This window comes from Schistocerca gregaria, chromosome 2, assembly GCF_023897955.1.
Source record: "Schistocerca gregaria isolate iqSchGreg1 chromosome 2, iqSchGreg1.2, whole genome shotgun sequence".
NCBI classification, from domain to species: domain Eukaryota; kingdom Metazoa; phylum Arthropoda; class Insecta; order Orthoptera; family Acrididae; genus Schistocerca; species Schistocerca gregaria.
In genome coordinates this window covers 409660013-409687767 of record NC_064921.1, presented here as the reverse complement: position 1 = coordinate 409687767, position 27755 = coordinate 409660013, and the positions used below count along the sequence as shown (strand labels likewise).

At 39.4% G+C, this 27755-nt stretch overlaps 2 protein-coding genes across 2 annotated transcripts in view; both read right to left on the bottom strand.

The window, feature by feature from the left end:
• Positions 1 to 12885: 12885 nt before the first annotated feature.
• Positions 12886 to 13913, bottom strand: LOC126322917 (uncharacterized). The gene has a single exon (XM_049994594.1). It carries the CDS (start codon positions 13911 to 13913, stop codon positions 12930 to 12932), a length of 984 nt encoding a protein of 327 aa, XP_049850551.1. The 3' UTR covers positions 12886 to 12929.
• A 2802-nt stretch (positions 13914 to 16715) lies between these two features.
• Positions 16716 to 27755, bottom strand: part of LOC126322901 (uncharacterized) — a 32667-nt gene continuing 21627 nt past the window's right edge. The window contains exon 2 of the mRNA XM_049994593.1: positions 16716 to 20652. Coding sequence (XP_049850550.1) covers positions 19651 to 20652 — 1002 coding nt within the window. The 3' untranslated portion in view covers positions 16716 to 19650. The remainder of the gene's footprint in view (positions 20653 to 27755) is intronic.

Here is a 27755-nt window from a genome sequence, read left to right as displayed (position 1 = left end):
TATTCACAATATACATAAATGACCTTGTGGATAACATTGGAAGTTCACTGAGGCTTTTTGCGGATGATGCTGTAGTATATCGAGAGGTTGTAACAATGGAAAATTGTACTGAAATGAAGGAGGATCTGCAACGAATTGACACATGGCACAGAGAATCGCAATTTAATCTCAATGTAGACAAGTGTAATGTGTTGCAAATACAAAGAAAGAAAGATCCTTTATCATTTAGCTACAATATAGCAGGTCAGCAACTGGAAGTAGTTAATTCCATAAATTATCTGGGAGTAGGTATTACGAGTGATTTAAAATTGAATAACCATATAAAATTAATCATCGGTAAAGCAGATGCCAGACTGAGATTCATTGGAAGAATCCTAAGGAAATGCAGTCCAAAAATAAAGGAAGTAGGTTACAGTACCATTGTTCGCCCACTGCTTGAATACTGATCACTGGTGTGGGATCTGTACCAGATAGGGTTGATAGAAGAGATAGAGAAGATTCAAAGGAGAGCAGTGCACTTCATTACCGGATCATTTAGTAATCACAAAAGCATTAGGGAGATAATAGATAAACTCCAGTGAAAGACTCTGCAAGAGAAATGCTCAGTAGCTTGGTACGGGCTTTTGTTGAAGTTTCGAGGATATACCTTCACCGAGGAGTCAGTCAAGCAGTATATTGCTCCCTCATATATATATATATATATATATATATATATATATATATATATATATATATATATATATATAGAAAGAAAGAAAGAAACTTCCACATGGGAAAAATATATTAAAAACAAAGATTCCAAGACTTACCAAGCGGGAAAGTGCCTGTAGATAGGCACAATGAATAAAACACACAAACACACACACAGAATTTCGAGCTTTCGCAACTGGCGGCTGCTTCGTCAGGAAAGAGGGAAAGAAAAGGAAAGATGAAATGATGTGGGTTTTAAGGGAGAGGGTAAGGAGTCATTCCAATCCTGGGAGCGGAAAGACTTACCTTAGGGGGAAAAAAGGATAGGTATATACTCGTGCGCGCGTGCACACACACACACACACACACACACACACACACACACACACACACATACACAGACACAAGCAGACATATATCATGTCTTATTTAAGATAACTATCAACCAGAAAAAAACCAATTCTCACAGAACTTCACACTTTATTGTTACATACAAATTACAAATAAATACAAAACTTATAAGTAAAACTGCCATAAATGTAGTGTCACAAATCCGTCTTATGTCTGGTTAAATAAAATAAATGTTAGCTGACATTTCTCCTTCACTTAACAATAGGTTTTAAGACCCTGAAGACACCAGGTGGTCCATTCCACACACTGTCTTATTCTGGAAATTTATAGCTCTCAGTGGTTCTCTATCCCAAAACTTTTACATACAGTTTAATGCTTTTTATGAAGCTATAAACCTCTGATGATAATGTGCTTTGTATATTTGGTCAGTAAACCAATGGCCAGCCCATCTATGTGGGATGAATCTATAAATTTGCAGTAGTGAGTCTATTCTCTCTGGTATAAAAATAAATGCCAAAATAGCTAGTATTGCTCAGGTGTCCCATCATACATTATTTAAGTTAGTTGTTTTCCAAAACTTCACTTTAGGAAACCTTTCAATTTCTTCAAAAATGCAGGAAACTTGAGTTAAAGGAAATCAGATTTTCATATAAATGTAAAAAAATGTTTCAAATGGCTCTGAGCACTATGGGACTTAACATCTATGATCATCAGTCCCCTAGAACTTAGAACTACTTAAACCTAACTAACCTAAGGACATCTCACAACACCCCAGTCATATAAATGTATTCTCAGTATTGGGTGACATGTTGTTTCCACCAAGTTTGCCATTATCATGTGAAGCACATGGTCAATAACATGGTGTTCACAGCGAATAAACTGTAGTTCTTCTATATTATTTTGTGCAAACAGTCTTTATAACTAAATCACAATACCATTCGTACTTCCAGTGTTCACATTTGTAGTGTCAGTGATAGTCATATTTATACTTATCCATAAATTTTATTCATCAGGAAAGCTGTTATTCCTTTACCGACAATATTCATTTTTTTCCATTTGGTAGATCCAGTGCTTTTGTTCTTTAAATGCAGACATTTTAGGTTAGGCTTTACTGCGTCTGTTATTGACATAAAATAAAACAAGTTTCATGTTACCAGGCACTGTTTATTTATCTCCACAGAATGCTTCAAAGGTTTAAACCTCTATCACCAGATGCCATCTTTGTTTACACAAAATATGACAATAACATGTAATGTGTTACAAAGTGAAAGGAACCTGTGACCACTGGGCCAGTGATGACTGGGTGTTGTGTGATGTCCTTATGTTAGTTAGGTTTGAGTAGTTCTAAGTTCTAGGGGACTGATGACCATAGATGTTAAGTCCCATAGTGCTCAGAGCCATTTGAACCATTTTTTGTAAACCACTACAGAGCCCCGTAACCCATCAAGAATCGAGAGGAAGTGACAGCAGAGAGAGGTGGGGTGAATGGAGTCCTTAGGGTCATATGAAAGGTCCAGACAAATCTGCAGCCTAGGTCTACACCATGAAGGTGTATGCGAATGGACTTGGATGGGAGGTGTGAAGGGAAGGACTCCAATTCAGACAGAATGGGTTGCACGCAAACTGCAATCGTTAGCCCTGATCTGGGGCACCAATGCAGGAGATGAACTACCATGTGTGGAAAAAAGGAGATGATAATTTGGATGCCCAGGAGAACTACGAATGTGTGCAACATAACTGGCAAGCAGTTGTGCTCGTCAGATTTGCATTGTAGGGCCTCTGGCGTCCACCAGGACACTGATCACCAGACTTGTCACTAGGCAAACGCCACAGTGGTGCCCTGTGTTGAGTACACACAACACTGAGGCCGCTGCTGAACCATAAACCAGACTGACATAGTCAAGGCGGGATTGAACAAGGGCTTTGTAGAGCTGCAGCAGTGTTGATCGATCTGCACCTCAATTGGTGTTGCTCAGGCAGCGGAAGGCATTGAGGTGCTGCCAGCACTTCCACTTAAGCTGATGAAGGTGAGGTAGCCAAGTCAATGAGGTGTCAAAAACCAGTCCTAAGAATAAATATGTCTCCACTACAGTGAGTCGATCGTCATGAAGGTAAAGTTCTGGTTTTGGATGAACAGTACGACACTGACAGAAGTGCATGACACACGACTTAGCAGCCGAAAACTGAAAGCCGTGGGCGAGAGTCCGTGACGGCGCCTTGTGGATGGCTCCTTGTAGGCGCAGCTCAGCAAGGCCAGTACTGGTGGAGCAGTATGAAATGCAGAATACGTCTGCATACAGAGAGGGTGAGACGGATGGCCCTACAGCTGCTGCTAGACTGTCAATGGCCACTAAAAATAGTGATACACTCAATACCTCATTCTCCTGGATATGAGGGGAACTATGGGAGGCAGCAACTTGGACATGAAAGTATGGAGCAACAGGAAATTCTGGATAAAAATCGGGAGCAGGCCTCGGAGACCACACATTTATAATGTGGCAAGTATATGATGTCGCCAGGTGGTGTCATACATTTTGCATAGATAGAAGAAATTGGCAACAAGGTGTTGGCATCTGGAAAAGGCTGTTCAGATGACAGACTTGAGGGACACAAGATTATCAGTGGTAGAATGACCCTGGTGGAAGCCGCCCTGATGTAGAGCCAGTAGGCCACGTGACTCCAGAACTCAACCCAACCGCCAACACACCATACATTCCAGCAGCTTACAAAGAACACTGGTGAGGCTGATGGGCTGATAGCTATCTACATGAAGTGGGTTTTTACCAGGTTTGAGCACTGGAACGATGATGCTCTCCCACCATTGCGATGGAAAGACACCATAGCACCAGATCCGGTTGAAGATGATGAGGAGATGGTGTTCGTAGTCAGACGAGAGATGTTTAATCATCTGTATGTGGATTCGATCCTGCCCAGCAGCTGTGTTGCGGCAAGTGTGCTGAGGAGCTCCCTCACCATAAATGGGGGGTTATAGGGTTCACTGTGGTGTGTAGTGAACAAGAGGACTTCCCTTTCCATCCGCCGTTTGAGGGCTGGGGGGGGGGGGGGGTTAGTTCTCCGATACAGAAGCTCGAGCATAGTGCTCAGCAAAATGCTCGGCAGTCGCGTTTCTGTTGGTACATTGATGGTAACGCCAGGGACACCTGGTACCCAAAAAGATGTCTGATTTTTGTCCGGACTTGGGAAGGTGATGCATGGCACCCAAAGGTCGACACGTACCTCTCCCCACACTCCTGTTTCCGTCATTTTATAAGCTGGCATTATGGGCACGGAGCCACTTAAAGGCTATCAGATGCTCTATTGAAGGGTGCCGCTTTGTTGCTCTAGAGCTCGTCGACGCTCTGTAATTGCCTCAGCGACTTCTGGCGACCACCAAGGGACTGTCTTTCGTTGGGGGCACCCTAAAGAACAAGGGATAGCGTTTTCTGCCGCAGAAACGATTGTGGTAATCACTTGCTCAACCATCACATCGATGTTACCATGTGGTGGAGTCAACAGTGACATCAAAGGTGAACCACCTTGTTTAAAGCCCATCTGGGCAAACGTCCGTGGGCCTGATGCCGGGGCAGTGACAGGAAGATGGGGAAGTGGTCACTTCCACACAGGTCGTCATGTCCTCTCCAGTGGATAGACGGGAGAAGTCCTGGGTTGCAAATTGATAAATCAGTGGCCAAGTAACTACGTCGAGCCACACTGAAATGTGTGGCAGCCCCAGTATTTCAGAGGCAGAGGCCGAACTGACACATTAAAGTTTCGAAATCTCTGCCTCAATCCAGTAAGCATGGTGTCACCCCACAAGGGGTTGTGGGTGTTAAAATCTCCCAGAAGTAGGTAAGGTTTAGGGAGTTGATCAATCAGTGCAGCTAATACATTCAGGGGTGCTGAACCATCTGGAGGAAGATATACATTGCAGACAGTTATCTTCTGAATCATCTGTATCCTGACAGCCACGGCTTCAAGAGGGGTTATGGAAAGGCTCAGTTTCTCTACAAACTGAGTTTAGGACGTAAACGCAAACACCACCTGACACTCGATTATAGTCACTATGGTTCCTGTAATATCCCTTATAGCCGTGGAGGGCAGGGGTCTGCATAGTCGGGAACCAGGTTTCCTGAGCTGGCCGGAGTGGCCAAGTGGTTCTAGGCACATCAGTCTGGAACCGGGCAACTGCTACGGTCGCAGGTTCGAATCCTGCCTCGGGCATGGATGTGTATGATGTCCTTAGGTTAGTTAGGTTTAAGTAGTTCTAAGTTCTAGGGGACTGATGACTTCAGAAGTTAAGTCCCATGGCGCTCTGAACCGTTTGAACTAGGTTTCATGGAGGGCAATACAGAAAACGGGTATAAAGCTTAACATTTGCTGTAGCACAGCCAAGAGGTGGAAAAAATGGCCACCATTCCACTGGAGGATGACATCATCATGAGACTGGGAAGGCATGGAACATTCAATGAGGATTTTTACGCCTCAGAGTCACCTGCTCCCACCAACATTTTGCCTGATACGTCTATATCCATTGTGTCTGAGGGTCTGGCGAGATCCAGTCCTCAGCAGATGCCAGAATCTCCACGCCATACTCAGACGCAGAGCTTGTAGGTACCGATGTTGTGGGTGCCACTGCAAGTTCCTTGTTCTAGGGGGTCTTCTTTTTCGATTTCTTGCGCTGTTCCTTGAGTTTCTCTGGCTGGGAGGACTTCACTGAATCAGTCTCTGGGACCGAGGATGAGCATGAAGCACTATGACCATCTGCTTTTGGGCTCTTCAGCCACTGGTGGGGGTCATCTTTCGCACTAGCAGAAACCTGGGAAGGGAGTGACCCAAGGAACCCCATCCTAGCGAGAGGAGCCGAAGAAGCCTTACGCATATCTGGCTCAGAAGTGGGGACTGAAATCGCCAATGGTTGGGGGTGGGAAGGTGGGGGAGGGGGGGAGGATGTTGCTCCAGAAGTAGGTATAATAACAACTGTTCTTGTAGGGCAGCGTATGAGGAGGTCATAGCCACAAGGTGTAGATGCTCAAATTTCCTGTTAGCCTCAGTGTAGGTCAGTCCAAGGTCTTTTATTCCATGAGTTTCCTCTCTTTCTGTAAAATCCTGCAGTCTGGCAAGCAAGGTGAATAATGACACAGATGGGAGGCAGGGCACATGGAGTATTGGGATGCGATGGATGTCCACAGTCTCAACAGGTGGGGCTGGAATACAGTAGGAAGACATATGGCTGAACTTTGAGCCCTTAAAGCACTGCATTGGGCGATGGATATGTGACTTGACATCACAGTGGTAGACCATCACCTTGAACTTCTCGGCCAATGTGTCACCCTCAAAGGCCAAGATGAAGGCACCGGTGGCAACCTGGTTATCCCTTGGACTTCGATGGATGCACTGGATGAAACGAACACCTCACCACTTTAACTCGGCGTGCAGCTCATCATCAGATTGCAAAAGAAGGTCCCTGTGGAATATAATACCCTGTACCATATTCAAGCTCTTATGAGGCATGATGGCAACAGAAACATTCCCCAACTTGCCACAAGCAAGTAGTGCCCATGAGTGGGCAGAGGATGCTGTTTTTATCAAAACTGACCCAGAGTGCATTTTGGACAAGCCCTCCACCTCCCCAAACTTGTCCTCCAAATGCTCCACAAAAAACTGAGGCTTCATGGACATGAAACATTCCCCATCAACTCTCATACATATGAGGTACTAGGGTGAATAAGCTTCACTACCATCCTTAGCCTGGTGTTCCTCCCATGTTGTGGCTAGGGAGGGGAACAACTTGGGGTCATATTTCTTAGCACTGAAGTTAGACTTTGCCTGCTTAGAGACTGCTGGCAGTGGACCGCCAGCAAGAGATAACGTACTACACTTCATGGTGAGTCATCTGCCCTGATGGAACCCACTCCAACAAGCGGCCCTCCCTTTGGGTGCCACCCACCTGCAGCAAAGGCCACCTGGCAGGGTGGCCATTGCCGTGAGTCTTGATGCCTCAGGGTGACAGGCATCTACTCCTTGACAGAAGTGGGGAGTTAACAGTGCAGGCATCATAAGAGTGATCCCTGTGTTGTCGTGGGGCTACAATCAACAGGTTACATGGTGGCCCCACTACAACAGACTGCCTACTGTGCTGGATATGTGGTGCAAAGAAGTCCATGGACATCGTCGGCACAGAAAGAGACACATCATTGTGCATGATGGAAAATGCATTCAGGAGGGTGTCCTCACCCAAGAGATTGGGACTGCAATGTGATGATGTGAAAGTGGGCTAAGGATCTCAATGCATGATGGACATGATGCACCATGTAAGATGCCCTTCCCCAATTGACTCGCTCTTTGGGAAAATTTTGAAAAATGGAGGTCAAAGTCCACAGGGGACCATGACATAAAGGCCAAAATGTGTGAGACTCCATTTAGCCACCTATTATGACAGGCAGGACTACCTCGGGCCTATTTGGGCCCCCAGACCCACAGTGGGACACAATAGTGACAAAGGTTTTATAAAAGCAAGTTATTCTTCTCATCAAGCACCCTACAGCACCCATCTTCTTAATAAGTAATGATGTACTGGTTAATGACTTCAATCAGGTGTGATTTCTTTAGTGAAGTCACAATTCTTCCCTTGTTGGTTAGCTGTTTCTAAAGAGTTGATTCTGAAGCATGTGTACCAGGCACACCTAGATATGGGGTGGGGTGGGGAGGGGAATCTTGGTGTCTGCCCCATGTGATGATATGATGATTTCATGGGACACCAAATTCATATTCTTGCAGAAGTAAACTTTGTTTCATAAAGTGCCTAGCATTCAGCACACATTGGTCTTTTGATTACTCATATGCTTTTGAAACACATCCCAGTTTGTTTTTGAACATTTTAGAATACATTCTAAGTTGATTTCTGAAAGAATCATACATTCATTTTTGAATGCATGTATAATGTACATGATGTCTCTGGCAGTGGAATCTCCATTGCATCTAGAAATAGATACTTTCCCGCAGACAAAAGGGGTCCATCCTAGGCAAACTGAGCCAAATAAACTGGAAGGGTGAATGCCAATTGCTGTTTATTTATGTGGCTGATTTTGTGATCAAATGATGAGCATTGTTATAATTATTAGCAAAATCCATAGATTCAGACTACCAGAGTGGAAGTAAACGACTAACACAAATAACAGGTAAGAAAGATTACATATTATCTTGTTGGTGTACCCATGAAAATGAAATTTTGACAGTAATTTTTTGCCAGAATGATACACTAGTAAGGGGCAGTTGTACAGCCCCCAGTTAGCAGCCACTTAAGTTGTATTCTTGGAACAGCAAAGAAAACATGTTGTATGAACACGTAATAAGGCCTAACCAGAGAATAAAGGCAGGATAATCAAACCAGTGATTCTGACAGGATTAGTGAAGTTAAACAGAGAACACGGTTTGACAATGGTAGGATAAGTTACAAAATTAGAGATGACAAGATTATTTGTTAGAATGAGGAAGAAGAATAAATGGGATCACAACACAAATTATATGGAAGAATATAAATTTACATAAAAAAATTTGTACTACTAATTTTTGATTTCATGCTTGAGAAACTGTAGCATATGAATAAAATGTGGAACTATTTCCTAACATAAAATTTTTGCTTATAGTAGGCCTAATAGGCATTTGATATTGGTTAAGTCGTGAATTATATTTTGTCGAGGTACATGCAAATGACCATTTGTGCCAAAACAATCTGGCTTATTTAGTGTGTGTTACAACTGATGAAATATTAAAAACACCTATTTCATTCGATGTAGCAGTGACGAAATAGTAGTCTCAGGTACTATTCATAGTAACAGCTTTTCCAGTATTAGATGAGGATATTTTGATTTCTCATGTAACAAAACGATTGACCAACTCTGATGAGGCAATAGATTCCTTTGCAGAAAGAAAATCATGCCATGTAAAACTGTAGCAAGATTAGAGAGAAAATATGCTGGGACCTAAGGATTGTAGAAATATGTACAGTCTTTCTTGTTTCTTGTCTTTACTGGTTTTGTGTTTACTGTAGTTAATTTATGACACACGAAAGAGACAGTTATTAGCTAATAGGTAATAAAGAGTGAAGGGAGGCACCACAGCACATTTTAGTTACCATCACCCTAAATATATATATATATATATATATATATATATATATATATATATATATATATATTATTTATTTATTTATTTATCCATCCGTAGACAATCAGGATTGTATGGATGTTGTCAACATGAGTATATACAATAAAATAGAAAGAAACTTCCACATGGGAAAAATATATTAAAAACAAAGATTCCAAGACTTACCAAGCGGGAAAGCGCCGGCAGACAGGCACATGAACAAAACACACAAACACACACACAGAATTGCTAGCTTTCGCAACCGATGGTTGCTTCTTCAGAAAGGAGAGGGAAAGACGAAAGGATGTGGGTTTTAAGGGGGAGGGTAAGGAGTCATTCCAATCCCGGGAGCGGAAAGACTTCCCTTAGGGGAAAAAAAGGACAGATGTACACTCGCACAGACACACACACACATATCCATCCGCACATACACAGACACAAGCAGACATATTTAAAAGCCTTTAAATATGTCTGCTTGTGTCTGTGTATGTGCGGATGGATATGTGTGTGTGTGTGTGTGTGTGTGTGTGTGTGTGTGTGTGTGTGTGTATGCGAGTGTACATCTGTCCTTTTTTTCCCCTAAGGGAAGTCTTTCCGCTCCCGGGATTGGAATGACTCCTTACCCTCCCCCTTAAAACCCACATCCTTTCGTCTTTCCCTCTCCTTTCTGAAGAAGCAACCATCGGTTGCGAAAGCTAGCAATTCTGTGTGTGTGTTTGTGTGTTTTGTTCATGTGCCTGTCTGCCGGCGCTTTCCCGCTTGGTAAGTCTTGGAATCTTTGTTTTGAGTATATACAATAGGTACACAAATTTATAATTGTCACAATCGGATTTCATGAATATTATAACAAGATGCATTTTTAAACCACTTAATGACACAGTTGCTAATTTTTACATATTTCTATGCATTCACATCATCTCAAGTAATCATTGACAGTATAAAAGCACTTTTCCGAGAGATATTTTTTTAGCGATTTCCTCAGGTTATCTATTTTGCTTATGTCTTTGATCCCTTGTGGAAGTTTATTGTATAATTTAATTCCATTATATAACATGCTATTTTGAGTTTTTGATTTGTTTTTCCTATAGAGGTGTAAGTGTTGTCTGTGTCTGGTGTCATGTGCATGTATGGAACTGTTTATCGGGAACTGGTCAATGTGTCTTTTTATGTATATTACTGTCTGCAAAATGTATTCACACGGAACTGTCAATATACCCAAAGATTTAAATAACTCTGTGCAATGGGATCTACTGCTACTTTTTGTTATGATTCGTACGGCCCGTTTTTGCAACTGTCTTTTCTGCTCTGTTGATCCCCAGAAGGTTATGCCATAACTAATTATAGAGTGGACATACGCAAAATATGCAGGTCTAGTACACTGGCTACTACACACTGAATTTATAATCCTAAGTGCATAGCATGCTGAAGCTATTCGCTTTCCAAGTACTGCAGTGTGCTTGGTCCAATTTAGTTGAGAGTCGACATGCATGCCTAAAAATTTTGTTGATGGTACACATTCTATGTGCTCGTCATTAACTTTTAGCTTGCTACTGTTCGGTTTTCTGTTTAAGTGGAAGCTAATACTGTTGGTTTTTTTTTACATTTAGGGTTAATTTATTAGTCTCTATCCATTGGCATACATGCTTAAGTGTTTCCTCAGCTTTTTCATTGAGTGCACTTGGCGACTCAGCTTTGATTAGGATGTTACTGTCATCAGCAAACAGTACTGATTCACCATGTTTGACACTTTGTGGAAAATCGTTTATGTATATTAAAAAGAGGATTGGGCCCAGCACACTTCCTTGGGGGACTCCTATGTTGATGTATTCTGGGTTTGAAAGGTGTGATTGGAGTTGGTTTGAGTGATCTCCACCTGTTGGACCCTGTTTTGCAGGTATGAATGAAACCACATGTTTGTTACTCCTCTTACTCCTAGTGCATTTAGTTTGTTTAGCAAAATTGTGTGGTCTACCGTGTCAAATGCTTTGGTCAAATCAAGGAAGATCCCTGTTATGTGGTCTCCTTTGTCTAGTGCTTCGAGGATAACATTTGAGAAGTGAGCTACAGCTGAATTTGTGCTTTTGCCAGCCCGGAAACCAAATTGCTCTTTACTCAGAAGATTGAACTTTGTTAAGTACCCCATGAGCCTGTTTTTCATTATGGTCTCTATGACTTTTGAAAAGGATGACAGTAATGAGATTGGTCTGTAGTTTTCTATGATTTCTGGGTCACCTTTCTTATATATAGGTAGGATTTTTGCATGCTTTAGTATCTCTGGGAAGCAACCCATGGAGAAGGATTCATTGATGATGTGCACTAATGGGTCTTTGATGTTGTCTATGCAGTCCTTCAGTAAGCACACAGGTATTTCATCTATGCCTGCTGAATTTTTACATTTTAGGTTACTCACAACATTGGATACTTCTGCTGTGGTTGGTCGTAGCATCATTGTGTGTCCTATTTTGTTTAGAGTTTGTGATTGCTTTGTTTTGTTGAACTTCTGTTGCAGTCTGGTAGCTATGTTACTGAAATATTGATTGGCAAAGTTTGCTAGTTTTTGGGATCATTTATTTTGGTATCATTATGCTGAAACTGTATGTTTACTGGCTTTAAGTTTTTCCTATTAGTTTCTTGTTTGGCGATTTTCCATGCTGCTTTGATTTTATTACTGGCTTTTTCTATAAATTTGGCATTTTGGTACCTTTTAGCCACTAACAATACTTTTCTATAGATCTTTCTGTATCTATGATAATAGTTATGAAATGCTGAATCATTACGGTAGTTTTTCATTGAGCTGAGGTGCTTGAGCGTTTCAGCAGATTTCCTTATCCCATTGGTTACCCAGCTGTTGTTGTTGCATGATTTAGTGATTCTTAGAACTTTAGGGAACACTTCTTCAAACCTGAATTTAAATACTGACAGAAACTTTGAAAACTTCCCATTTATAGTAGGTTCTCTGTACACTTCCTCCCATGTTTCACTGTTAAGTAGTGCAGCAAATAGAGCTCTTTTTGACTTAGAGAAAACCCTACTGTACTTGTGTATTTTAGTGTTATTATCTAATTCTATACCCAATTTTAATAACTGACTGGAATGGTCTGCGATGCCAAGGTCATCTATGACAACGTCACATCTATCTTTCTCTATGTCTGTTAGCATATGGTCAATACTTGAAGCTGAATGTCTGGTTATCCTAGTGGCAGTGTTAATTAATGGTGATACACCATAGGCATACATAATGTTCAGAAAATTATTGTACAACATATCTAGGTTCATCATGTTAATGTTTAGATCTCCACAAATGATAATTTTGCCTTTGGGGCTGGAGACCATATCTAATGCTTGGGTTAACTTTGTAGTGAATGTGTCCTTGTCACCACTGGGAGCACGATAAATACATAGTACCGTTAGTCTTTGGAATACATCTAGGTTTTTTATATCTAAAGCAGATATTTCTATGTGTTTATCTTCACTTAATGCCATGACGTCATTCCTAATTTTATACATAATCCCCTCTTTCACGTATATGCATGATCCACCACATTTCATAGTGTTTCTACTGTAATGACAGGCTAGAATGTATGAATGTAGTGCTACATTTGATAATTCTGAACCGTTACACCAATGTTCTGTTAAGCAAACAAGTGAGCTGTCAATAGACTGCAGTTCCACTTCTAATTGTTGCACTTTGTTTCTTATGCATTGCATATTTTGGTGGAAGACTGAGAAGCACTGAGCACTGCTTACCTTCTAGTCTTTACGTTTCTCTTGCCTTGGTCTAAAAAATCCTTTTGGTGATGGGGTGTTATGGTTATCCTACTGATTGATGGACTGGCCACTGTTTCTTCCGTTGGATCCTCACATTTTCTCGCTGTTTTTGTTGAAGATGATTCTGGCGCTGCCTCTTCTTGTTCAAGTGATGATCCTGGCTGCACTGATGCTGTGGCTGCGACTGACTTACTAGTTATGCAGCTGTTAAGGTGTTTTCGTATTTCCTTCATAGAAACTGGCTGTATTGCAATTGTATTTCTTACAGCGTGGTCGTCTTTTTGTATTAGTTTTGTCAGCATTTTGCTAATGCACGACTTCCCAGCGCTGTTATAGTGTTGACCATGTTTCGTGAACAGTTCTCTTGAATTGGGAAGCTCAAAGAATGTTACGTTTTGATAATACTTGCATATTTTACGAAATTGTCTATTTATTTTTGTAAGCTCCAAATTTACGATTGAGTTGTCCTGCAGGTCGTTTCTATGAGGCATGCTTGTGAGTACGATATTCGGCACTTTGAGGTTCAGTAGTGTTGTTTTTAGACATTGTGTGGCAAATTTACCCTCGTTTCGGTATACATCGTTGCTTCCACCCATGATTATGACCGTGTCATTCTTAGATAACTCATTTAGTGAATTACTGTTTTTCGTTATCTCGGTCAAAGGCGCGCTTGGCTTAGTTATTCCTGCGGCCGTAAATGATGAACTGTATTCATTCATTTTCTCGGCGATTCTCTTGGCGTGACTATCTCCAAGCACAAGAACTCGTTTTTTGTAGTTCCTTGTTTTATTAGTTGTAAAAATTTTCCTGACTGTGCACTTTATTGGACGTTTACTCACTGATTCTGGTTCATCCCTATTTGCTGTTTTATTACAGTCTTCGTCTAGAACCAAGTATTTATTTGATAGCGGTATCACCGAAGCTGTACTTACTGTTTGTTTACATGCTTTAGTCGGCATCGGCACTCGCCACTTTTTTTGCGTAGAAAGATCTTTTACGGCATCTTGTGCTAGGCGATGATTTTGCTCCAATCCTTGGTATTTTATTTCCAGTTCTTGATATTTCTTCTGGAGTTCTTGGTATTTCGTTGTTATTGTCACTAAATCGTCTGATAGAACCCTTATTATTGTTTCTTTTGATTTTAGTGTGTACAGTGTTTCGTTTTTCGCGTCACTCGTAAGGCACTGACGGCATGTCCAATCATGATCGTCTTTTATATACTTCAGATTCACTTTTACGCATTTATCGTGGTACCACGACTTGCACTCGATACACAGGATACCACGCTTAACCTTTTTTACACAAATTTTGCACATATCACTATCACTTTTTATGGAAATTGAGACATCATTACACGAGGAGGGTTTACCCGGCGCCATTGTATAATGGCTTCTATTACAAAACATACAGTTTGAATTCCACAGAGCGAAGTACAGTGACACGTAATATAATAATGCTGTCTGAAGAGGTGTGGCTCAGCACTTTGACATGCTTAAGACCAAATGACATGTCTTAAATTTCTTCCCAAAGATTCCAAGACTTACCAAGCGGGAAAGCGCCGGTAGACAGGCACAATAAAATAACACACAAACACACACACACTTAGAAATTTTGTGTGTGTGTTTGTGTGTTATGTTATTTTATTGTGCCTGTCTACCGGCGCTTTCCCTCTTGGTAAGTCTTGGAATCTTTGTTTTTAATATATTTTTCCCCTGTGGAAATCTGTATATATATATTTCGAGGAGAAGGAAAGATGAAAGGGGTTCATCCCTATGAAATCCCCAAACCAACTTCCCTAGCCTCTGGCTCCTACCCTTGTAACCGCCCCCGGTGTAAAACCTGTCCCATGCACCCTCCCACCACCACCTACTCCAGTCCTGTAACCCGGAAGGTGTACACGATCAAAGGCAGAGCCAAGTGTGAAAGCACCCACGTGATTTACCAACTGACCTGCCTACACTGTGACGCTTTCTATGTGGGAATGACCAGCAACAAACTGTCCATTCGCATGAATGGACACAGGCAGACAGTGTTTGTTGGTAATGAGGATCACCCTGTGGCTAAACATGCCTTGGTGCACGGCCAGCACATCTTGGCACAGTGTTACACCGTCCAGGTTATCTGGATACTTCCCACTAACACCAACCTATCCGAACTCCGGAGATGGGAACTTGCCCTTCAATATATCCTCTCTTCTCGTTATCCACCAGGCCTGGATCTCCGCTAATTTCAAGTTGCCACCACTCATACCTCACCTGTCATTCAACATCATCTTTGCCTCTGCACATCCGCCTCGACGAACATCTCTGCCCAAACTCTTTGCCTTTAAATATGTCTACTTGTGTCTGTATATGTATGGATTGTGTGTGTGTGTGTGTGTGTGTGTGTGTGTGTGTGTGTGTGTGTGTGTGTGTGTGTGTGTGTGTGTGCGAGTATATACCTATCCTTTTTTCCCCCTAAGGTAAGACTTTCCACTCCCGGGATCGGAATGACTCCTTACCCTCTCCCTTAAAACCCAGGTTGCGAAAGCTTGAAATTTTGTGTGTGTTTGTTTTTTTTATTGTGCCTATCCACCGGCGCTTTCCCGCTTGGTAAGTCTAGTAATCTTTGTTTTTAATATATTTTTCCCATGTGGAATGTTTCTTTATATATTAAAAACAAAGATTCCAAGACTTACCAAGCGGGAAAGCACCGGTAGACAGGCACAATAAAATAACACACAAACACACACACAAAATTATGAGCTTTCGCAATCGGCGGTTGCTTCGTCAGGAAAGAGGGAAGGAGAAGGAAAGAAGAAAGGATGTGGGTTTTAATGGAGAGGGTAAGGAGTCATTCCAATCCTGGGAGTGAAAAGACTTACCTTAGGGGGAAAAAATGATAGGTATATACTCGCGCGCGCGCGCGCGCGCGCGCGCGCGCACACACACACACACACACACACACACACACACACACACCCATACATATACAGGCACAAGCAGACATATTTAAAGGTAAAAAGAAAGAGAAAGAGCATATATATTATATACCAAACTATTCAGAAAGATGTGTGCTACAAAATGAACATGTTTTTGAAGATCTGATTTTTTTACTTCCTATCCCAAATGATCGACAGGTTGGGGAAGGAGGGGAGGAGGGGGGGGGGGGGAGAGTGCTACTATCAAGTTTTCATCCCCGTTCAGAAATATCATAGCTCTGGGAGTGGTACCAGGTCCAATCTCTAAACTGACTTTGAGCCTAGGAGTTAATGCATACAACATTTGAAGCATTACGGGAAGTCCTGTGATTGTTGTCATACTGCAGTATGAAATAGTTGCAGTGAACTGCACATCCACTTTGTTCTTGGTATTCTCCATCAAGATGGTGTTGAGTTCTACAATGTTAAGTTGCTCTAATGTTAATGGATGTTCTGGATCATTAATACACCATATGAGATCAAAGATTTCTCTAGAATGAAATTCTTTGGTAACACTTGTAATAATGTTTGAAGGTATCAAACATTTCACTTTGCAATCAGATCAGTATCCAAGTAATAAAACTCATCAGCCTAGGAATCAACAAGTTTTATTGTTATTTTTTCACTATGAGTGAAAGACTAATACTCGTAAGTGGAGTAGTAACTCTGTATGCGATCCATGATGATGACATGTACTTACTAACATAATAGGTGAATTAATCTCTACCACTTACCGATGGCTGTTGAAAAACCACAGTTCTGACTATGACTGAAACTATGTAATAAAATAATATTAATGAACAGCATTGTAAAACACTTTAATTAACAATGATTCTCAAACATCTTTGTTGCTAGCCACAACTCATAATCAACATTCAAATTTACCAGAATATGAAATTAACATTGAAATTCAAGAAACAAATCATTTACAAAATTTCATAATACAAAAACTATTTCCCTTTTTGAAATTTATGTCCCGTTTGAAAGCTGAGGTGACAAGAGAATCCAGAAAACATCCACTTTCCCTCAAATTTGGTAGACTGAGGATTATTTGAAATAAGAAAAATTACATTGCATTGTAAATAACATCTTTTCAAAGTACAGCTGATTAGTCTCAGTGTCAACACCAAAATTCCAGTTATAATTAATACTGTTAAATAAATCAAACCACTAAAAAAAGTCACATCTTTAAAGAAAATAAGTTTAAATTATGATATTGATAAGCTAGCACCAAATTTCACCCTTTGTTCAAATTACATGCATTCATCATTTCCATGTCCAGTTAGCATTTCCAAAAAATATTAGCTGCTATAGCTTTGTCAATTTCATCATAAACATCTTGTATTGTGATCAGGTTGTCCAGGAGAGGCATACAAGTAGGTGGGTTGGATCATCTTTAGCGCCCCAGTCACAGACTGTCTGCGCATATTATCTGTGCTTGCTGGAAGGATTCCCCATTTCTTCAGGTTGGTCTTGCATCGGGGTTTCCCACTCTTAGGTGTTTGAGGGACCTCCATAAAGGTATTGTAGGTTTTGCGCCAGGAGCTAGTTCTTCTTTTGGTGATACATCTACGGGCAGTGAGCTCTTCCATGTTACAAGATGAGTCATGTCTGGTGCTCCTCCAGTGGTGCAGTCCTAGCAAGGAAGCTCTTGTGGGATTTAAGGTGAGATCTTGCTCCCTGATGACCATACATAAGATGTTGGTGGTCTTTCTCCTGCTTTGTTCTCTCATTGTCTGCAGCAGTGGTCCTCCAGATGTTGGGTGGGGCTGTTTCAACAGTCGGATACAATTTCTGCACTGGTGTCAGCTTCAAGCATCCTGAGATGATCCTTGCAGTATCGTTGACTGAAATATCGACTTGCTTAGCATGAACTGAAGCACTGCATACAGGAGCAGTGTACTTTGTGGCTGATACAAAAAGTGGAAGTGCAGAAGTCATTAGGAGGTGTGGGTTGGCTCCTCAGCTGTTGCCAATCAGTTTCTTGAGTATCCCATTGTGAACAATGACTTTCTGTTTCATGTTTAGTCATTGCTGTCTGTACTACTAACATGTACTATTAACAAACAAAACTGTAAAATCATTACTATATTTAAGTGTGAGAATTACAACATTTAATTGATGTAAAATAACCTTTAATACCTGTTCTAATTATAACACCAGTATTGGCTTTTGATAAACATTTATATATTGAAGTAATACTGTAAGAAATTATATGACTATAGAAATTTTCCAAAGACCTCAAATTTTTCTGAGGTAAACGTAACCTGGAATGTGTACGTGCTAGAGGTTAGATGTATGTCAAAGTTGCTCTGTAAATTTAACTATTGCATGACACCAGTGGACGTGATGTACTGTACATAATGGGTAGCTAATTACCTACCAGTGAATAAATCAAGATGTCTAATAGCATAATGCTATTTTCTTGATGTAAGAGACACCAAAGACCATTAATACACAAAAGCCACATGGAACTCTGTCTGGGAAACACAATGCAACTTGAAGAATATAGGGTAACAAAAGATTGAAATTTTATACTTGTAGCCACCCAGCCATCTTGAAGCATTAGATTTAGTTGTGTAAACCTGATGATGTAAGAGAGCATTTAAAAATTCCAGACAACAAAGCCGAATGTAGCTTACACACTATTATCTTCATCACTTTCAGTTATTTGCCATCCTTCGCATTTTATATAGAGCTCTGGATTTATGTTTTCAAGTCTGTCCATACTATACGGCATAGTGAATAACAAAACATAGACTGCAGTATATCATTTTCACTGTATGTGGAGCACATCCAAACTTTGGTACTTATTTACAAGCAACCTCAAGCTGCTGGCAGGTTTTTAGCAAGTACACAAACTTCATTTCTAGTCTCTACTGACTACTTTTACTCCTTGAATAATCTGAAGTTTTTGTCATGTTTTGTATAAAGGGATCTCAAAAAATAAGTTACACATTATTGTGCAGGGCAACTAAATTTTATTGAGTACTGCAATATACTTCAGTGCACGACACTATTTTTCAACAAAATTGCCGTCTCTGTAAACATCAGTTGGGAAGTTCTACTTATTGTTGAATTCCTCAATGTTAGAAATGTGCTTCTTGGTCATGAAGCCATTCGAGAACCATTGTGTGAACACCCTCATTATTGGAAAATCTCTTTCACACAGATATCCTTTCAGCTTGCCAAAATGATTACCTTTGGTGTATGTCAATGGCCTTCTTTCCTGATTATGTCAAACATATCTGTGCAGCCTTGGTCTTAATTGGTGGCACCATTTCACTATGGATGAATGTGACACTGCATTTGATCCATTTATCTGCAAAATTTCATGGTGAATCTGTGAGCAATTTAGATCTTTTGCCCTCAAGAATCATACTGCCCCATATAATTACATGCTGGAGTCTATTTCCAGTTGCTGCACAATGTTAGTCACTGTGTCTGCTACCCATATTGCAGCAAAACTGTCTGCAGGGAACTAGAAATATGTACTCCCTTATGACAATGCCCAGCCATTGTTTTGCAATGGTCTGCACATGGGGCAGTATGTGTAACTTATTTTTTACTTATTTTCTGAAGTCCCTACATATGATACAAGATGGTTGCATGCACAGTGAAAGAGAAAGAATAACAAAATGATTAATAGGAAATGTACTCCATACTTTAAAATTTTATTGTTAAAGAAATTCTGTGGTAACATGTATAGAAAACAAAAGCCTAGAAATTTCACAACTTTAACATTTTATATTATCCAGAACACCTTCTAAAGCTCTTGCCAGTATTCTTTCAGCTTTTTCTTTAATTTCTTCATGAAATAGTTCAATAATCCAAGTTGTTACTTTAGATACAAAAAAACTTAATTTGCCAAGACCAGTTACATGCATTTTGAGGCCACTGAATGTTGTAATTTTGATATCAGAGAGTTTTATTTTGCATCTTGAACCACTAATATCAACAGTTAAAATCATTTCAATGGAGTTATTTACAACTTGAGCTTCAATTTTCCCTGTAGGACCTACTTCCATAAACTTAAACTTGTAGTCATCATAATCAATGATCATTTCCCTTAAACCAACACTAATAAGCACAGTAAGAACATTTCCTCCTCGTGATACATAGATTTGATCAGTGCGGTATAAGGAAGACAATGAGTGGAACCAACCCTTTCTGGCACTGAATTCTCCTTTAACTTTCAAAGGACCAACCTGTTCATGAAATGTTTCATTGACATCAGGTATTTTTATTTTACTATTTCCCTCTCTTTTAATCTCCTGATTAAGCATATCTATTGCAAAATCTACAAGTGTTTCTAGTGATGATTCCTCGAATAATTTCAATTTATTTGTATCACCATACAGCACCGAATTTGAGATTTTAGAAGAAAAATCATCAATTTTCTTCCTTTGATACATTTTTTCCTTATCTATGTATAATAAGTCTCTATTATGTTTTGTGCCATAACTGTTTTGGGCTTCATTTGTCTGAATTGTTGGAATGTTAGACCAAGACTCATGGTTTCCCAAAACTGTTAATTCTGCTTGTGTTTGTTTATTACTTGTCTCTGTTTGCAGATGTACACAATTGCTTGCATGCTTAGAATTTACTGTATCCTTTATTTCTGAGTGTGTATGGCTTTGGAAATGCCATTTATGAAAAAAATCATTAGCACCACAATGGAAGCATAACAGAAACAGTAACAAAGTCTGGTACAGCAGTTTGCACATCCTTCCACGCATCTGAAACAAACACAAATGTTGTGTATAAGATATTAATTACAAGGTAGACCATGTGTGTATGGATATCAAATGAAGCTTGAGGAATGTGAACCTTATAAATCACTAGAATTTAGACAAAAGTCACAATTTTAGCTATTATTAACCATTATAACAATTTATACTGTGCACAAGAAGAAGTGGCTGCTGCATATTCAGTTGTTTATTGTTTTGAATGAGAATGAGGCTACTGCATTAAAGCAAGAGAGGCACGAAATGTTTTCAGCAATTGGATCATTAAACATAATACTGAGTCCAAAATGCCAAAAAATTGCAAAGGAACCTCTCATATTACAGTCAAATGAATCATGCTGAGTTTTTCATTGTATGATCAGGAATATAATGAGGAAAATGTAGGAAACACGTTTTTACCACCTTTTCAACAGACCAGAAGAATCACAAAGCCAACACTGAACCACTTAACTCAGCTGCTATTGCAAGTAAACAATGAGACTTATCCATTTCCACCTATCTTCTGATGACTTTCTGGGAATTTTTAAATCTTCAGTCTTGCACCACACATTTCTTTCCTATATCCTCCCACTCCTTGTAACCTTCCATAATTATTGGCAGTTGCCACATTTATAATGGCATCCAATTCCTCTCCCAGTATGGTGATATTGTCAAAGTCTCTGTAAACCTCATCTAGAAGCAGATATCTCATACTTATCCTCAAATCTCCTTGGGTTCCCTTACACCTTCTATTTAGTAACAAAGGAGCATCACTTTCATCTCTCATATGTTATTATCCATGAATAGAACAACTAAATTATATTCTGAACCAGGTCTTTACATATCTCCAAAATACTGGAAATTAGAAAAATCTTATCCAAATATTTCTCATTTATTTTATAGTGGCATTCCTCTGATCAACTTATATCCACAATATTCATTATCACCCTTTGTCATTGGTACTATCACCCAGCTTCCCCATGGACATAACTGTGTAGATGAATCAGGTGGAAGAGCTATACCATACATCTGCCTACTGCCATGTAATCCACCCTGTCACTGGTGTTTCCTACAAATTGATGGTAGGGACATCTTTGGAAGTAACTATACCTTATATATCTTTTTTGGAACCAATGCACAGGAGCACCACAAAAAAGATTAGGAGAACCTGTAGATCTTTGAATCAAAAATCATAAGAAAGACCCTCAGACAAGTCTGTGAAGAGAACACCTAGAGACATAGAATGAAACAGGGATTGTGTGATCTGGTGAAGCAATGGAACATTGTGCAGAAACTGAAAGTATGGAGCAAAGCCTAGCAGATCACATTACCAGCAGGCCAGACATGTGCCAGTCCAAAGTTGAGCTTAAGGGGAAACCGAATGGAAATTGTCCAGCTGGACAACCAAGGAAGTGATGGGAGGATGACCTGCAGAAGGACCTTGAGCAGCTGAGTGTCTGTGAGAACTAGTACACAAGATTATCCTCTTTGGAGGAACACTGTAAGGTTGGAGCATGATCACTGTTATGTATGTGTGATGGTACTGACAAAAAATATAGTTGATTATATGTCCACTAGAAGATTGGACAGAACTTTTGTAGTGCATGTATTCCTTGCAGTTATAACAGCAATTTGTAGTCTCTCAAGCCACATATTTATGTAATTTAGAGAGGAAAACAGTACATAAATTATGCTAATTTATTTGAGCATTCTTTAGCATTTTTCATTTCAAGTTTGACATCTGTTGTAAACTTGTTATAAGCTCCATTGCCAGAAAAGAGAAGCTTAATCAAGAGATATGAAAGAGCAAATAATCTTGGTAGCAAAACTGGATTCTTTTTATTTATCTTCTATTGAATGACAAATAAAATAAAATATTCAGTTTTACAATTAAGGTGGAGGCTAAATAGAATGAAAAGTCCAGTTTTGCATCCAAGGCTGTTTGTTCTTTCATATTGTTACCATTGGTTGCTTTATCAGACCACCATGGATTGGAAGAAGTTCTTTAATCAAGACAGAGAGGTACGCAGGACACATGACCCTATCATAACACTTAGCTAAGATGAAATATATCATGGACAAAAATGAGTATGTAAGTAAAAAAACACTTCTGATTAAAAATTTTAGTACGAAATCAAGAAAGGAGACTTAGAAGAATCTGGTCAGAGAACAGTTTTTTTTAAATAAATACATTGCTAGAACAAGGAAGACCATAAAGTACTTTTGTGTCATAAATAGGAAACTACAATCTCTGACAGTGATAGAATGTCAGGCAAGGCAATAACAAAAGACAAAAATGTTTCTAGCGAGGAAAACCATGACACTCTAAATGTCAGAGGTCTGTAGCAGATAGTTTTAATATCTACCTTTTAGAAGTGTATGAGGTAATTTTTTATGTGGTCCAGCACACACAATGATAAAGTAGTACATTTATGCAACATCTTGAAGACATAATGAGGTTTAACTCTCTCCCCATTCCCCTATGAAGTGAGAAAATTGTCAACTCACTAAAAAATAAAAATTCGCATGGAAGTAATAATATTTCCAGCAGCATTCCAGAAGGAGCTGATTCAACAAGTGCAAAACTTACACCACTTGGGAATACACTGGAAATGGTGACTTACTGGCCAATCATTCCATTACATATGCACAAGGTAGCAAAAAAGTGGGAAAGAACAGTGGCGATAGAGAGAGAGAGAGGGAGGGAGGGCGGGGGGGGGGGGGGGGGGGGGTGAATAAGATGAAGGACTTGTTATATATAATGTTCTCTGTTTTATATATGAAATATCAGTAATTCAAAAGAGTGGTTCATTTTTAATGGCCAGAGTGGTCAGGCCTCACCAGAATTTTGTGATATAGTTTTATTCTGCATATTTTTTCAGTATTATATTGAACAGTTTGAGTATGACATGATTGTAGTGTAGTACAGATGACAAGAGACCAGAGGTAATGAGGAACAGTTTCCCCTGCTCTGTTGCAGAAATATATGATGTTACTCATATTACTCTGAGCTGCCCGTAGCATGGTCATGTCTTCCACTACTTCTCTCTCATCCTTTCCCTCAGCCCATCATCCCATGGTGATGGATATGTTTCCCTTTCCCTGCTCCATTCAGCTGAGGGCCAGCACCTCGACATCCTTATTCCCTCCACACCCCAGAGTCAGTAAACTGCAGTTGTAGTAACTTAACCAAACCATTTCCCTTGCTTCAGCTTGCCCATTGGCATGGCATAGCTTGGGGCCAAATCGGGTCGGCCCAGTGGATGGACAGGCTCATGCATACTCCTCTTTCTCACACCCATCAAACCCTGCTGCAACTATACACAGTGTCTGGGCCAGCCAGCTTGGACATGTAACCCAAATTTTAACCGACATCACTGTACACACGTTTCTAGGCCAATGGGGAATGTTGTTAACAGCAGAAGTAGCCATCTCTGAGTAGTGTTCCTTATTCTGGAGGCTGAAACTGAAGTATTCTTACAGTGATTTCAAAATTAATAAAGTAAATTGTTTGGTAAAAAAAATAATTTATTAAATATGAAAGAAGCTATAAATCAAGCTGTCACATGCACACCAACCAAAAAGTTTGTTAGTGTCTCAACCTGATGTAAGGAAGAACACAGCTTTCTGCAATACATGGTTCTGCAATAAGTAGCTGTTAACAGTGAGAGAAGAGAAAGAAAAGTTATTTTGGCAGTGAAGGATTATGAGCAACGTTTTTCTGTTAGGATTTAAAGTATTTAAGTGAATAGTTTAAGACATGTGAGTAAAGTGAAGTGCATTTAGAAAATGATTGTAAATGCAAAACGTTTGACACCATTAACATTGCTCCTCAGACTCATTAAGCATGTGACATGTCAATTCAGAAACATCATGAGTTAAGTATGGAGGACAGACACGTATTACATGAAGCAGCAGAGTGCTTAACATTAGTTAACACTAAAGATTCAGCTAACTGTGGCATTTTTTTTAGATTTCTTGTCTCTTCAAGTAAATCTTGCCAATGTTTTGGATGACAACTTTGATAGCTCTAGTACTTCCATCTCTAAATATATTCACACTTTATACAAAATGAACTTTTAGACTGTATGTATCAATTTTACATTGAAGAACTGATTAAAGACATTAATGCTGCCACTTTTATTTCTGTTCAGGCAGATGAAAAAACACATTGTGTGCAAAAGTCATTTGGTCATTATACTGCAGTACATTAAGGGGGGACGTTGATGAAATTGACCAAAAATTTTCAATTTATTTTTTATTTGTTAGTGCAATTCATGGACAATAAGTTCCCAAAGTTTAATTGTTGAAATTGCATCCGAAGTGCCTGAAAATTAATTAAAAGTATGACGTGGCCTCCTTGCCATGCCCATGTTTTGAAGCAGCACTTCAGTACCAGCTCAGTGAACGGCGATTCTCTGTATTACTTTCAACCAAACGTGTGTGGGATACATCTAGAAGGCCGTGATACATACTCTTTGGTTTTATAGATAATCTTTGACTCTGTTCTGTATCTCATAAACAATAACAAACTAGCTGCATTATTTATGATGAAGAAATTCTTTTTTGGCCTTGTGATAATGACGGAGATTTATACAAGTGTTCAATTATTTCTACATTATGTTATGACACTATCACAAAGAGTGTGTAAAAATAGATAAACTGCATTTGAATAAGTTAGTGAATGGAAGACATGAGAAACAATGACAAACCAGCAATGAGGCTACGTCTGAAGTAAGACCATCTGCTGAAAATGTGAACTTGTCTCCTAGCAACTCCAACCGAAAAATTGGTGAGATGAATTGTGTGTACTACAGTGATGAATCTTGGTACACTGGATTTAGATTAATTGACCTTGAATTATTGACTGCAGCAGTGAAATTTTCTTGTCTTTGTAAGACGTTTGGAGATAACATTCAGATTATAGATGATGGTAAGGGAGTATGCTTGGCAGCCAATCTGCATACTGTGTGCAAAAAATGCAATGTTGATAGCTCATTCAAAACTTCTACATGTAAAAACTGGTACTATGAAGCTAATATTAGGTTCACCTATGACCTGAGGTGCATTGGAGTTGGGAGAGAAGGGGGAAATTTATTGTGTGGAATAATGAATATGCCAGCATCATGTCTGAGATTTACACAAATAAACTGTGTACTGGAAAACATAATTTCTGATGTTTGTTCAAGAAATGAAAAATACTAGCAATAGCTTCATTGTACATTTTCAAAATTTTGATTTTTGTATATAATAATCAGAATAATCTTGAAAAGTTCCATTTTAAGTGTAGCTATGGTACTCATCACAAGGAAAACTTCAAATTTCCTTTCATATCACTAAAATCTTTATGCTCAGACACCACTGTACATGGGGTTAAAAATATATAACAAATTAAAAGGAAGCAACATATTAACAATGCACCTTGGTTTGCTGGAATACTCCGAAATATTTTAGTAGAGAAATGTTACTACACCATTGAAGAATTCATGGAAGACTATGAACAATAGAAATCTGTAGCTAATGTTGCAGTGTTGTCTGTGTACAATAAAGGAAACTGGTTAACCTTTAACTTCTAGTAAATATTGTAGTGTTGTATTTATTGGCATTACTCTTAAAATAGTGTGGAAAGAATTCCTGCAAATCATTATACATTATATTTCTGCTAAACTTGATGTGTCCCCTGTATAACAGATCATATGATCTGTACAATGTACGTAATGAGACTAATAAATCACATTTTACACATTTTACATTCCATATTTGATGCACTGAAGGACAGCCCACTAAAGTCATTACCTTAAAGTCCACCGCCATAGGCATTACTCAGTATGTCTGGTTACAATGTGAAGGACCCAGATTCAGTTCCTGATATTACCCCATGTGTGTTTCATTAATGACAGGGATCATGTAATGGAGTACATTCAGCCTTGTGATGCCAACTGATGGGTTACTTGAATGACAAGTAGCAGCTCTAAGGTCTAGAAAGCTGTCAACAGTCAGGAGAGTTGTGTGCTCATCTCAGGCCTCTCCAGACCACATCCAAATGACGTCATTGGCAGATGATGACCTGACTGTCAGTCAGCCCTGATTGGTTCATATGTTCCAGAATGTGGAGCTTTGTTTTTTGTTTGTCTTGACTATCTAAAAGTCCTGTTAGAGATTAATAATAAAGAACAGGAATTCTTCACCTCTTGCTCAAGAGAAGAAACAGAACATCATCATATACACTTTTCAAGCAACCTATAGCTGCCATCTCATTAGTGTGGGAAGAATTTAGGAAGGGTATTGTAAACATCAGTTTCATTAATCCTTTGCTACTCTTGGTACACTCCAATGAGTTTTCAATAGTTATTTTTCTCTGGGAGGCAAATCTGATTTCATCTGCTATTAGTGCAAACATTACTGTTGAATGAAATGAAAAGTTGTGAACAGCAGAAATAATGTATTCATGTCTTTGGAAGCTTGCTGTACTCTGTATCAAGGGGAAGTAAGTGAGAAAGGATAGATGTGTGTTAATCATTGGCCTCTCAAACATGCAGGGAATAATAATATGTCTTAGAGAAATGTCAGCAAGAGATGTGCAGGATACATTATATATTCTGTGTGTGCACCAGAAAGTCTCATTCAACATGTTAACCCTTAACATGTGAAGTACTTATGTTGAGATATGAGATGAGGTCTATCCAGACCACTTTGCTTCATCTGTCCTTCTGATTTAAGAAATCTGATATCCTGTCTGTACAGAATAGTATTTAGTAACTATCAGCAACCAATAAAATACTGCATGTTGACAAAGTCAGTGTATGTATGCTTTATACAACTTGTTTTAATCACATAGATTATAACCTTTGTATTAAGTGGATTAGTAAAAAACATTAAGTAACTGGTCACACATTTAGAGATAAACAGGTGCAACTGAACCATTAAAAGCTAGACATATGATGTAGTAAGGTTTTCAGATGTTAACAGTATTGCAAGTATTTGTTACCAAAGATGGACAACAGCAGTGTTTTGTAAAGCTGTATTTCCTAGTGTACATGTTTGACAATTTATAGCCTCCTCCTTGTGATAAAAAGGTTACAACACCACCTGAACCTATTTCTTTCCCTAATGAA